At 45.4% G+C, this 13,783-nt stretch overlaps 1 protein-coding gene across 1 annotated transcript in view; it reads right to left on the reverse strand.

Moving 5' to 3' along the window:
* Positions 1-13,783, reverse strand: part of LRRK2 (leucine rich repeat kinase 2) — a 2,096,839-nt gene that overhangs the window by 1,491,360 nt on the left and 591,696 nt on the right. Inside the window, exon 19 of the mRNA XM_086967213.1 lies at positions 7,740-8,016. Within this exon, the coding sequence (XP_086823339.1) occupies positions 7,740-8,016 (277 nt within the window). The remainder of the gene's footprint in view (positions 1-7,739; positions 8,017-13,783) is intronic.

Consider the following 13,783-nt stretch of genomic DNA (forward strand, 5'->3'; position numbering starts at 1 on the left):
CTCACCCCAGTCACAAATTTGGGTTGAACCGATCATCCTTCTTTAGCTCACTTCGCCACCTCAGTTTGGACCCAGCCATATTGCAAATCAGTCTTGACCCTGGGCCTCATGGGAACAGTCCAGCCCGAACTGCAAAGCCAGGTCCTCCCTGGACCGGAAACAAGCATCCTGGGACCGGTTTCGGGGTAACACCCCTGATCAGCCAGGTTAGCTTGGATCGAGTAGCAAAGTGAGCAAGGAACCCACATCCCGGCATAACCTTCCAACTTAGGGCAAACAAAGAAACACAAGGATATGACGGACGGAGCGCTGAAACTTTTCAGACACTCGCCCCAGGGGGTGAGCTAAAGAACGATGATAGATTCGACCCAGATCTATGACTTGGGTTAGTGTCAGAAAGGTTTCAGAGCTCCGTCCATCATCTCCTTGTGTTTGCTTTGTTACCACTGAGTGACAATTACGATTGTAAAAAGAACAATTGAGACAGAATGCTGAACAATGTCAAGCATTCGCCCCAATACAAATATCTGGGCCTAAATCCATTGTTTCTTTGCTCCCCATGCCATTCCAGCTTAAACCCAGGTATATGCAAACCAGTCTCGAACCCCATGGAAACAGCCCAGCCCAAACTGCCAGCTGCATTGTGACTGGAGCACCTTGGCGAGCGTGTCCATCTGGTCCAACAGTGGGTCAGTTTTAATGAGTTGTTTAGAGCGATGTAAGTAGAATTTTAGATATAATTTGGTACCTAGTACATGAAAAGACTTCTCGGCTGGTGATACTAGTTTTGGGAAGAAAGTCTGAAATATTATAGGTTAATTGAGTCAAAATTCTAAGGAATCTTGGGAATAAACCTTTGGATTGGTTCTGAGAAGTACTAAATTGCTGAGGAGCAAGAAGTTTGCATCACCTCTACTCTCCTGATTGAACTAAAAACTAGTAACAAGGCGACCTTCCATGTGAGAAATATGGGGCGTGTTCAAATTAACTCTTCTTGAGTTGAGATAGAACTCTATGTTGAGGTGCCAGTCCAGGAAAGGAGCCCTTACTGGAGGGAAAAATCTTAATACTTCTTTTATGAGTGTTTTAATGATGTTGCAAGAGCATAGGCAGAAACATTTCCATTATGGTTTGTATGTCTTTATTGTGGTGTCTGCCTTGACTTTGAGAGAGAGAATACACCAGCAGTCCTGAGGAACATTAAAATCTTTGAATTCATGGAATTTAGAAGCCGTGAGCATAACAGGAGAGAAGTAAGGTCAGGATGAATGACCTGGCCTTAGTTCATAGTCAAAGGTTTATGGGATGTTGGAAGGTGAATGGTGTTATATTCCGATAGCAGGAGAAGCTCTGTGTACCAATGCTGCATGAGCCACCTGGGGGCTATCAGGATGAGATGACAGTGCCCCGCTTTCCTCTTGCTGAGAATCTTTGTATTAAAGGTATTGGGTGGAAAGTTAGGCATTGATCCCGGACAATCTCTCGAAAGTCATTTCCTCACGATCCTGGATGTGGATGCCAACATGCATTAAGTTGGCATTTTGGGTTTCGTTTGTTGCAAAGAGATCTTGAGGCGGTTAGCCCCAGAACGAGAAGATCATATTTAGCACTGAATGTTCCAACTTCCATTGGTGCAGGCTGTTTCACTGCATGCTAATGGTATTACCAGTGCAAACTAACATCAAAGTCTCCACTATCACTGGCAGAAAAGCTTGGAGACTGAGTTAGATGGATTTCAGCTCCAGATGATTTATATTTATGCTCTTTTGGGAGTGGAGATCACTTTCTTTAAGTTTGCAGGTTCTGTAGAGGACTGCCCCAGCTCTCCAGAAGGCACCCTTAGTCATTACGAAGTGAGGTTTTAGATCCTCTGACAGGTGTGAGGCCTGGGACCACCAGGCTAGAGCTTCCATCACCATCCAGGAGAAGATTGGAGTTCAGACGACAGGTCTAGCGGTCGACAACTGGTGGCTGCTACTTACTCGATGGGGAAGCGTGGCTAAAATTTGTTTGTTCCCGGTATCGGAGTGTGTTGCCAGTAGGCGAAAAGTTGGCAACCACTGGATGGTCCCTGAAGAATCAGCAAGGTGGAGATATGTCCCCGAGCCCTGATGAAGTTGCCAAAAATTACTAAGCAACAAAACATGTTGGTTGTTCCAATTATAAAGGTCTAAACCTGCAGTGTTTTTAATCTGAGTGCAGTCACTGCGAAGAATAAAGTATGTACAACTGCAAATGAGCCACAACTAATTTTTTCGCTTCGAAAAGCTATTTCCATATTTGCACGTTACAGGGTCTAGATGGTTGATGAATGGCAAAAGCATTGCCACCACACTTCTATTTTCCTTCACCTTTTTCTCACACAACTTCCAAAATTGGACATGATAACTTTCCACTTTTCTCTTTTCTGTTCTGGTTATGAAAGTTACCAATGATGACAACGTGAGTAAAATGGTGAGTACAAACCAGTAGCTCCTTGGTTGATGCTTACGTGAGGTACTTTCTGACCTTTGAAACCTTTTTTGTCTCTGCTTATGACGTGAGGCTTTGTATGGTGGGTTGACAAACTTTTAAAGTTTACAGAACACTTAGAGTAGGCAAGATTATTCAATTAGTGGAGCTTGCCTCTGGCAGAGATTGGTTATGAATACTGCCCCTCTTACATTGAAGTGTACAGTGTTCTATATACTCAGGTCATTAATATATGGTTTAGTGAGTGGAGGGCGACCTGGTTATTACCCCTCTTTTGCTCCTTTTTTTGATGATAGAGCTTCCATCATACCTGTGTGAAGATCACCAGGTCCTTCAACAATTCTTTTATTTGAATCTATTGTTTTTGTAGCTGTTCCTGTAAGGCTCATTTTCAGGCGTGCAGGAGGGATCATATTGAGGACATGATGCCCAGAAGCTAATTGAAGAGGAGCACAGACTTTTTTCACAGAGCCAGTTCCTAGTGCCTTTGATGCTTGTCTTGGGATATAAAGTCTTTGTCTTGGACAGAATCGAGTGTTGCGGCCCAGAAACAGTATCGTCTTTGATGTAGAAGTTGATGATCCTTAATAATTCACAAAGAGATCTAGGGGGTCATTAGGATGGAGGATTTTCCGCATCCTCCGGGCCGGCGGAAGCCACCGCCGGCCCGGAGGATGCGGAAAATCCTCTGCGGACCCACCAGGACCCACCGCCACATTAGGATGGCTGGTGGGTCATGGTTTAGGTCCGCAGCTTTTCCGCCGCGGCTGGCTTACAACCGCGGCGGAAAAGCACTAAAATGGTGAAGGTGTCTCTTAGACACCTTCAGCCAGATTAGGATGTGCATGGAAACATGCTTTTCCGCGGCGGCTTTTCCGCCGTGGAAAAGCATGTGTAACTGCACTGCAGGGGCCCATTGCGGGCCCCCTAGGTGTAGTGGGGGGTGGGGGGTGCACATGGGGGGTACCTATGGTACCCCCCTGCATTTGCGTGCACAATGCAGCAGGCACCGCGCGGTGCCTGCCGCTTTGTGCACGCAAATGCTGTGCATGCATTTTTAACATTGCTGCGGGTGCAGCTTGAAGCTCCACCCGCAGCAATGTTAAAAATAGAGGATGTGACCGCCACCCTGGCGGTCACATCCTAATCTGCACAGAGGGAACGCCGCAGCCCATGCGGACGTTCCCTCATGCTCTGGGGTCGCGGACGGACTCAAGTCCGTCCGCGATCCTAATGACCCCCCTAGTTTGTGAAACAAATTTAGGCAAGCCTCTAGGGCCTTTGACCCTTGAAATGCCATTGGCGCTTTTATCAAAGAGTTATCAAAGTAGGGGAATACATGATGACCGTCCTTCCTGAAAAATGCTGTCATGGGGCTATTCAGTAGGTAACCGTGCAGTAAGCTGATTTGAAGCCAAATGGGAGAACTTTGATGCGAGGGTAGGAATGTGGAAGTATGAATCCTGTAAATCAAGAGCTGTCATGTGGTGTCGTAAGAGGGTGACCAAGTAACAGTATTGTTTCCAGAAATACTTGTTTAATTTCTGAAGGTCTAGGATTGCTTGCCAATCCTCTTTTTTCATGTCTATGAGGAAAAAACAAGAATAGATGCCCGTTCCTTGCTGAGAATGTGGGCCTTTCCCTTTGGAAGCCTTTGGTTAGTGTAGCTAGAACTCCCTTCTGAAGCAGATGGAGATTAGGTGGGCACCCTCCTTTTGGTAGAGTGGTTGGCGGAATCTGGGTGAACTCTAACGTCTGACCCTATGTGATGAGATCCAGGACTTATTTGTCTGATGCTATTTTTTACCATAGATGACAAAATGTTGGAATTGTTTCTCCCACAGGATGGCATAAGCAGCACCAGAACATTACTGTAGGCAAGTTAGCCCAATACAGATAAGTGTCTCTTTTGTGGGTCCCTCTAGCGGGGGCTTCTTTCAAAATTGTGAAGTGCCAAAAGATATTGCGGTGCCAGAGTCAGCCTTGACTGCTTGCCAAACAGAGGGTTGCCTTGGTAATGTAAAAATTAGATGTATTTGCACCTCAGGTTCTAAATATTGTGGCCTTAAACCAACCTTGGAGTCCAATGACCACTGACCTTGCCAGTTGTGGGAAACCTATTGAAGCCATATCTATAGTGCAATCTAGGTTTTCTGATGAGGTAGTTATTCCCCAGCACAATTTCTTTAGTTTCAGCACTTTCAGTCTTCTGGCAGAAATTGTATGAATGTGGCAATGTCTGACCAAATCTGGAGGTTATACCTGCCAAGTATTGCCAGTGAATTAGCAGCCCATGCATCAGAACCAGGCGTAGTTGAGAATTTCTCCTTGCTGTTTCGGCAGGGTTATGAGTGACAAGGTTTTCTATGACTGTAATTCCTCCAGAATATCTCAAGAATTGAAACAGGTGTCACAGCTTTTCTATTTTAAATCATAAAGAGAACAAACTGATTTCATATTTGCTATTATAAGTTGGAAGTATTTGGCAGCTTGTTCCCTTAGGGCATGGAGCAATCAAAAAACCTCTGATAGGGAATCCACTGGTTGTGGGTCTTCTCTCTATCATCACCAGATGTGAACGGGTCGTCCCCGGAAGCATGGTCATATTTGATACTGGGATCATTCTTTTAGTGGCAGCAGCATTGGTGACATACCAGGCATGCTGTGCCTTTGCAGGCCTGGGAAAGTGTTTGGAGTGATCCTGTAACATGCCTGGTAGGTCTAATACTAGAGCTACATAGACCTGACTCGTGCCCTGAAGTTTCAGGTGGAGAGAAGTGGTGAAATTACTCCATATATTGCCTCTCCATATATTGCTGGCAGTTGTAGATATTAGTCATAAAAGTCCTTTTAATTCTTGACTTTAAGTTATTCTGGATTATTTGGCTTTTGTTCTTGTTGATGACTGCGGTGCTTTCGTTGGACGTTGTATTGTCATCGAGATCCTAGTCGATGTTTCGGACGTAGACGACTAGGCTGACGTTGACAATGTTTGTTGTGGACGAGGCTGTCGTAGAGGATGAAGTCATAGATGAGGCCACCACAGACATGGTTATTGTAGATGAGGTTTTTGCAGGCTAGGCTGTTGTCGTAAACTAATGTCACAGATATGGCGGTTGTAGATGAGGCCATCGTAGGTGATGCCATCGTAGATGAGGACATGGTGGATGAGGCAATTTGTAGATGAGGCCATTCGTAGACGACAGTCATAGACAACTATCGTAGTTGAGGCTGTCATAGATGACCATCGCAGATGACTGTCGTCGACGACGTTCATAGACAACGACCATCTGTTAGGCAATCGTAGATGAGGCAGTCATAAGTGAGGCCATTGTGGAGGAGGCTGTCATAGACAGCCATAGACCGTCGTAGATGACCATTGTAGATGAAGCTTCCGCAGACAACCATCATAGATGAGGCAGTCATAGATGAGCCCGTCATATATGATGCGCTTGTAGATAAAGCCATTGCAGATGAGGCCGTCATAGGTGAGGCAGTAAAAGTCCACACTGTTGGGGATGTCGACCTTGCCATCAATTTATTTTCTCTGATGTAATGTCAGGCTTGTAGAGGGAGTTGTAGGGTCTGCTCTGAGGAAGAGTTTTCCAAATGTTCTCTCTCTCTGTGAGAATTGCCTTATAAAGACTCATGGTAAAGCTTTTTATGGTTTTTCTGCACGCCTTCTGTAGACCTTTGGTGCGACCTCTCCTGTCAGGCGAAGGATTCCTCACTGTCATCAGAAGTGACAGATTTAAGTTTCTGTTGTCCCAATAATAACCTAATTTCTCTGAAAATTAGAGTTTTTGAGGAAAAGGACATTATAGTGCCAGGGTCTGAGAAATGAAACATGAAATACAGTTTTAGATGATCCAAAAGGAAGTAAGCGGGAAAAAACCGAGCAGAGCTCAGGGATACTCCCTTCACACAACCTGCAGTAGAAGTCTGAGGGACTTAAGCTCTGTGGAGAGTGTTCTAGAGGGTGCTGTTCTCCTGATTGGTTATAGTTCAGGTTTGGTCCCTTACTAAAAAGGTCATAGATAGGCTATTAAACTGACTGTTTCATTGCTATTATAGCCTATAATAGTGATACATACTGCTTTATTATGGCACCGTCGGACTCCACTTCAACAACGGAGAATGATTCAAGCATGTGAATCTACGAAAGATCCAAAACTGGAGAAATGCTATGGCACACATAATATATGCAGATGTTAGGAGTATATTACGTTTTTTTATTTCCATTTTTAAGGGAGATGAAATGCATAATGGCTCACTGAAGTTGTTGCCTATTTTAAATAATACCACCCACCCACACTCAGCAAGGGTGCTAAATACCAAAAAAGGTGAAGATTACGTATAACTGTGGGCCTGTAGCTCAAGCAAAATCTTCAGACTATTTATTTATTTTAAATGACGTATCTATGCAGCCTCTCTGTTACTACTGAGATCAATAAATACTCTCGCTATTAAAACAAGCAGATAGGAAAGAAAGCAAACATTTTAAGGAAAGCCCTACAATTGAGGATTGGTTATGAGAGATGAGAAGGCTGGCTAGACAGGAAAGAGTTATTATGAACAATAGGTGAAGTGGAGACAGGTTCCAAAAATTATGGACAAACTACACACTGATACATGATATCTAGGAAAACGGACAAACTATATGTCCCATATATTTGTAAACATGAACCAAGGCAACTGTTTTCCAAACAGTAACTTTCACAGAGTATACCATGGAGCTATTCTACCTATGGATCCCCCTCCACACTATGTCAGTCTTCCTGTAGTCCCCAGCACAAAGTCTATAAGTTCCTCCCTTCATTCCCCATAATCTCTTGTAATGTCCAACAATTACAGTGAAGGCCGTCACACCACAGTGTACTTTCACACCAGGATCCTGGAGCTATAACATCTTACCATCAGTGCATGACTGAAAGTTCCTATGAGTGTCCGCAGCAGGTCCAGAATGCCACCAACCACATATGAGATCATTTTTTCTGGCATTCCTGTAGCATAATCTACTGACTCAATCCTCATACTTCAGAAATGCCACCGTGTTTTAATGTCTTACCCCAAGATTCCACTTGTCTCTTGCTAATACCAGCGAAGAAACTGTGAAGTAGAAGACCCTAACCCAACACCATTTCAAAGATTTCCCTCACTCTCTCAAATTCATGCAGTCACTTGAAAATTTAGGATTGCAAAGACTTCACAGAATCTGTAAGATTAGCAAAACCACACCACATTGATTGATTAAAATAAACACATACCTTTTTTCCTATCCTGCTCTGGTTCCTGTTTTAAAGAAGATGATTTTCTAGGGAATAAAGGAATGAGCCAAGAAGGTTCAATGTTTCCAATTCGAAAGCCCCCAAGACATATGCTGTTATTAGCTAGATCGAGGCCAAGTTTTCTTAAAAGCAAGCTGATGATGTCACTGTTGCCTTTCTTAATACTAATATTTAATGCCTCCCGGACATCCTGCTCACGAGCTCCTCCATTTAATAGCAGTTCCACCAATCTATTGTTGTTTCCTTTTTCACATACCTAGGACAGAGAAAACATAGCAGTATTATCAAAGTCATCCAAGACCTTTAAACATTTTGAACTACATATGTTGATTTTCTGATCTAGCTTCTACTATATTCTATCCCAATCATCATTTGACATTAAGCTTACATGGTGTGATTGTGTTATCTTACTATGATTTCATCAAAAGTGCATGATGTTCGTGGGAAATACAGCACTTATTAGAAAATAAAATTTCATCTTATTTGCCTGACTTTCTTACATTTTCATGGTGATCTTTCTACCAATCTTTGTCCCATGTGATATCAGTAAAAACAGATGAGTCCGCTTTTTCATAAAACACAAGGAGCTATTCTACACAGATAATCAAAAGCAAGGGAATTTACCATCAACTTCTGAATTGTGTAGAATATGTAAATCAGAAAATACGATTTTTTATTACAGGTATGAGTTAAAATAGGTAGTCCTTACTTTTTTAGCACAACCAAAAAAAACCACATATAAAAAAAATCTATAAATTTCTAGCATCCGGTCACGAATGGATTTTATAATATCACATAGTCATATAGTCCCAGAGACAAAAAGTATGCCTTTTTAGTATTATTTTATTGTGCTATGGTTTATGTTGGTAGCTTCACACAAAGGACCACAATATATGACAGTTGTTCAGGACACTAATAGCCTTTCTTTCACAGGTCAGAGATCTGAAGTCATTCCCACAGGTATGCTCGGAGGAAAGGAAAATGAGCCAGGTAAGTTGTTTGTTCTATTTCTCTCTTGCTTTTATAGTGCTTTCCCCTTTCCTTGTGCTTAGTCCTTTCTCTAGTATCACCACAGATTTGTGAGGGTTGGGGGATGGTATTCAGGAGTTCTAATCGCACCCAATGTGCAATAATACAGTCTCCATCTATACAACCTGACCCAGTAAACTGGTGCAGAGAGTCAATTCCCATAATCAAACATGCGGGTGCTCAAACACCTACCCTGAAGCAGGCCATCCCTCCTCCACCCAAAGCCCGGACCTTAGCATGTGCCTCAGAGAGCCACCCTCCTCCAGGAGTGTGGCTGGGACGAAAAGTTAGTTAGAGGGTCTCTCCCTCTTCTGATTCTTGGAATGAGCCAGCTGCTTCTCCCTCAAGTCGGTCGGCATCTCCCCATCTGTGTGGACCCATTTCAGCGTCCTTAGTGATTCCCTCGGTGGATGTGTTGGTGCGACACACGCCGTTGCCAGCAGAGCATCCTCAGACTTTTCTTCCCCCCTTGCGCAGTAGTTAGTCTTCCATGTCCAGGGCTCTGGCCCACCTGCTCCATCTCCGCAATCAAATGATTAAAGGGACATGGTCCTGTGGCATCCTGCTGAGAAGGCAAAAGCTCCCCTGGAAGTTCGATGTCATGGGGGGAGGACCATGGCAACGTGCCCGGTGAGGAGTCCTCCATGTAACACATCCCTAAATTCAGGAGAAACAGGAGATACTTATCTGGGTATATTTCCATACAGATAATTCCTGGAACGAAGGAGGTAAAATAACAAATATCACTAGTTTTGAGACGTTTAATGGAAAACATAATTGAAAGAAATTGGGTTACTAGTTGAGGGGGGTGAAATCCTACTGAAGCAGCAACCGCAATCCATGTCAGGGACAAAACATATGCAATCCCCCCATAACCTGTGCTCAACCCTCTAGCAGCTTGGCACAGACTAGCCAGGCTTAATTTAGAGGCAATGTAAGTATTTATGCAGCACTCCTTAGTGTGGACACAGCGGGGTCGATTCACAGAACTAATCTGAGTACCAAATCCGAAACTTACTACTCCTGTTATTCACAGAAGGCACTTACGATTTTTGGTATTGACAGAAATCACTTACGACTCCTAACATTACGTTTGCAGTCGGGCCGGAATCTACTCACCCGGAATGAACTCTCCACACCCGAACCGTACTCTCCGGCAAGGGCCGTACTCTCTGGCTCGAGCCGTAATCTCTGGCCTGATGAAGTGTAATCAATGGGCTGGAATGTTAGGAATGTGTGATAAAGGGTAGAGGAGATCATGAAAAACAGTCTGGGCAGGGAAAAGGATTCGGCCAGATACTACATCATAACCCAGAAAAGTTTGCTCCTTTGCATCATGGTACATGTAGGCACAATTTGCGCTCCTCTCAGTGTTGACTGCAGTATCAACACTAAGAAGAGTGCTGACGGCAAGGGGCAGAAACAGGATGAAGACGATGGCGGACTCGGGCTGGCTCGCCTCCTTCTGAGCCCTCCTCCATACAGTCATCAGACTGATGATGGAACTAGACCTCTTCCTCCCATTGACAAGCTGGATATGATAATCCAGGAAATCCGTGAATCGCGCTCAGCTATAGTGCAACAAATAGGCACTATATCCACCAAACTGAACTTGCTTAAAGCTGAGCATAAAATCTGGTGGATGAAGTAAAGGACTTTGACCATTCCATTTCAACTCTACAAACACAAGTGAATGTGCACGATGTGCACATACAGCTGCTGCAGAAACAGGTTGAGGCCTTGCAGGCCCGGGCAGATGATGCTGAAGGTAGGGCCTGACGCAATAACCTTCGCATTGTTGGGCTTCCGGAAGGTGCAGAGGGGCTCACCCCACAACCTTTATTGAGGAATCGCTGAAAAATAAGGTGGCCCCCACTGGGCTATCGGCTCTTTCACTGTAGAACGGCCCACCGTGTTCCTATGCGTAAGCCTATTCCTGGCGCTAACCCTAGACTGCTGTTGGCCAGAATCCTAAATTACAGAGATCGTGATCACATCTTGCAAGCAGCATGGGACACTGACCTTACTGTTTTTGACAATACCAAAATCTACATTTTCCCGGATTACACACTAACAGTTCAACACCTACGGTTTTCATTTATGGAAGTCAAAGCCCGGGCCCACGCTGCAGGTTTGACATTTGCTCTTTTACCTGACACTGCATTGGTCACAGCCAAAGCCACTGGACCCTTCACTTCGAAGGAGGTGGGGCTTACCACTCAGAGCACGGCAACAAATCCTCTATCGCACCAGTCGGTGCTGGAGGACAGACGAGCGGCCCTCCGCTCGGCCTCAGCGTTGCGGACTGCTCATGCGCCTATCAACATTAGCCTATCAGTAGAAGTATCCACAGACTCAGACTCTAGGGGTAGTATGGCATTATTTTTTTCTATTTACACACAACTAATAAACGACCCACTGGTAGAATAGTGCTGTCAATGTATTGTGATCTGGGATGTTTTAGCTTTCCAGAAATTGGATTGCGATCCAAACATGAGCTGCTCCACTGTAAGATGCAGAGTATTTTCAACTATTATGGTCCTGTGGCCTGGCCTGCCCTGGGCTAGTCCACTCTTTTCAGCTGATACTTTAGAGTAAGCAGCATACCCCACAAGCGAGAAGCCTTTACTGTTATATAATGTGTCATGTGTTTAGTTAGCACACAGGTTGGTCGACCGAAGTTCAGTTGTTTGACCCCTTACAGGGATTCTGTTTCATTGCTTGTGCTAACTGCTCTGTTTCCTGGTGTTCCTGAGGGTGGGAGGGCTGGATGCCTGGGGGCAGTTGGGGGGGGGTCGGGTGGGGGGGTAAGGAGTTAATGTTTTTGATATCATGTCAGTAGCTATATCATATACCATCATCTCCTGGAATATACAGGGGATGGTTTCAATACAGGCACAGGATAGTGGCTCAGCTGCATCACCGCCGGGCACAGATGGTATGTTTACAAGAAACTAATTTGATTTCTTTGGAGATTAGCAAGGGGCGAACAAAGATGGAGAGGTCAATTGTATGGTACTGTTTAATCGCCCATGGAGCGGCAGTTTGGCTACGAGCGTGTTAGACACGGGTAGCATGGTGCAGAGCGGGCGGGCCAAACTCCGGAGGAAATGTGTAAAGCATCCACACAGCACACACAAGCGACACACAAGGCACACTACAAAAAGAGACCCCATACCAGGTTAGGTGCAAAATAACTTGTGTATTATGTAAACACAGGATAATAACAGAATTCTCTACACTGCGCCAACTGGCGCCAAGTCAATATTTACAGGGGATTATATACAGGACAGGGCCAATTGGGCCGCTGTCAGAACCATTACTAGCTACCAAGAATAAATGTACAGTCCATCAGCATTAAAAATTTTAATCAGTCTGTACCTACGGATAGAATAATGAACTTAGCACAAGAGTGGGCATAAACATGTGAACATTAGGCATACCCCCTTCGCATCACAGTAGGCATGGACACAGTCGGCATCAGACCTGAAAAGAAAAACAGGCTTCCAGGCCAGGAGGCCTCACCATAGACAAAGACGTCGTCAGGCCTTGGGGACAAAAACTTTATCATTAACCTAGAGCACTGAGCCTAAACAGGTTAGCATTGACAACATTGCCATAAACCCAGAAGAATTATTTTCAGGCACAATCCGGTGGGCATAAACATAAGCATAAACCACACAGCAGCATGAACATGTGAGCCTAGGGGCGTGTTATACACCAAAACCCTCAGGGTAAGGGCATCAGGCATAGTCCTATTAAAGTGGGGCTTAACATATGAAATATTATCATTAAGCATCCACACATTTACATAAATGCAGTGTCAATAGGCATAACATAGGGCATAGAAACCTCAGCACTGCAAACCTGGGAACATAGGCATCTCTCCCATTGTTATAAACACATGGGCACCAATGTAGGGTACCTGAAGGATAATGAGGCATAGAATTAGCAGAAGGCAGATTAGAATAATCATATTAGGTGCTCTCATTAGGCCTCCACATATGCACGTGGCATCAAAATAGGCATGAACCGATTAGCATAAATGCATGGTTGCAGGAGGCATAGAATAGAACATCATTGCATGTCATTAGTACTAGAACTCAGCGCATGAATCAGGATGCATCTCTCTAGACATGAAACGTAATCTGGCATGGACCTAGCACATCATGATGTGGAACCTTAACCATAAGGTAGGCCAAACAACAATGCTATACATACATCCTGGCATTGAATCAGCAGTGGCCTGACCTGTGCCTCTTGAGCACCCAAAGTTATGACGTAGCAGCGGTCCCCCAACTGCGGCGGCACTGTGCAATTAGGAGCCCCACATACAGTATTGGTAAAGTTGGAATCCCCCCTCTAGGACTCGGAAGCAAAGTCTTCCCAACGTCGCAGGTGCCCGCTGACAGATGGGGCAGCGGTAAAGTCAGCGCGGTCATCGGGGGTGGGCACCAGCAATGTGCCCCAACACACCCCCACCACGGTAGGCCTGGGCCCCCTTGGCAACCACGTTGCCGCTAGAGCCACACACTCACCAGGACTCTCCACATTCTGCTCCGGGCTCCATCTTCTTCCCTGCTGAGGTCGCGGGGTTCTCCTCAGTGCATGAGAGCCCCATCAGCAGCAGCAGCTCCTCGCCGGACTTTACCCGGGGCAGGGACTCTGCTCCTTGGATCCATGTGGGCAGCACGGGGGCCCGAGAGGCTTAAATCTGGCCCCTGCCTCTCAGGCTGCACACGCGGGGCTCTCCTCAGCGCATGAGAGCCCCACCACATGCAGCACCTCACTCGGTCATCACCCAGGGCCCCATCCTGGGACCCGGGGCTTCCCTGAAGATCCAGCTTCTTCTCTGGGCTCTCCTCTGCTCACAGAGAGCCCCCACCCACTTCCGGCCGACTCGGGCGAGGTCCCGACTTCTTCTGGGTCGCCGCAGGCAGCACGGCAGCCCTGCTCTTCTCTGCAACTACTATTACCACATATTTTGCTGAAAA

The sequence above is a fragment of the Lissotriton vulgaris genome, chromosome 1_1 (assembly GCF_964263255.1).
Source record: "Lissotriton vulgaris chromosome 1_1, aLisVul1.2, whole genome shotgun sequence".
Lineage (NCBI taxonomy): Eukaryota > Metazoa > Chordata > Amphibia > Caudata > Salamandridae > Lissotriton > Lissotriton vulgaris.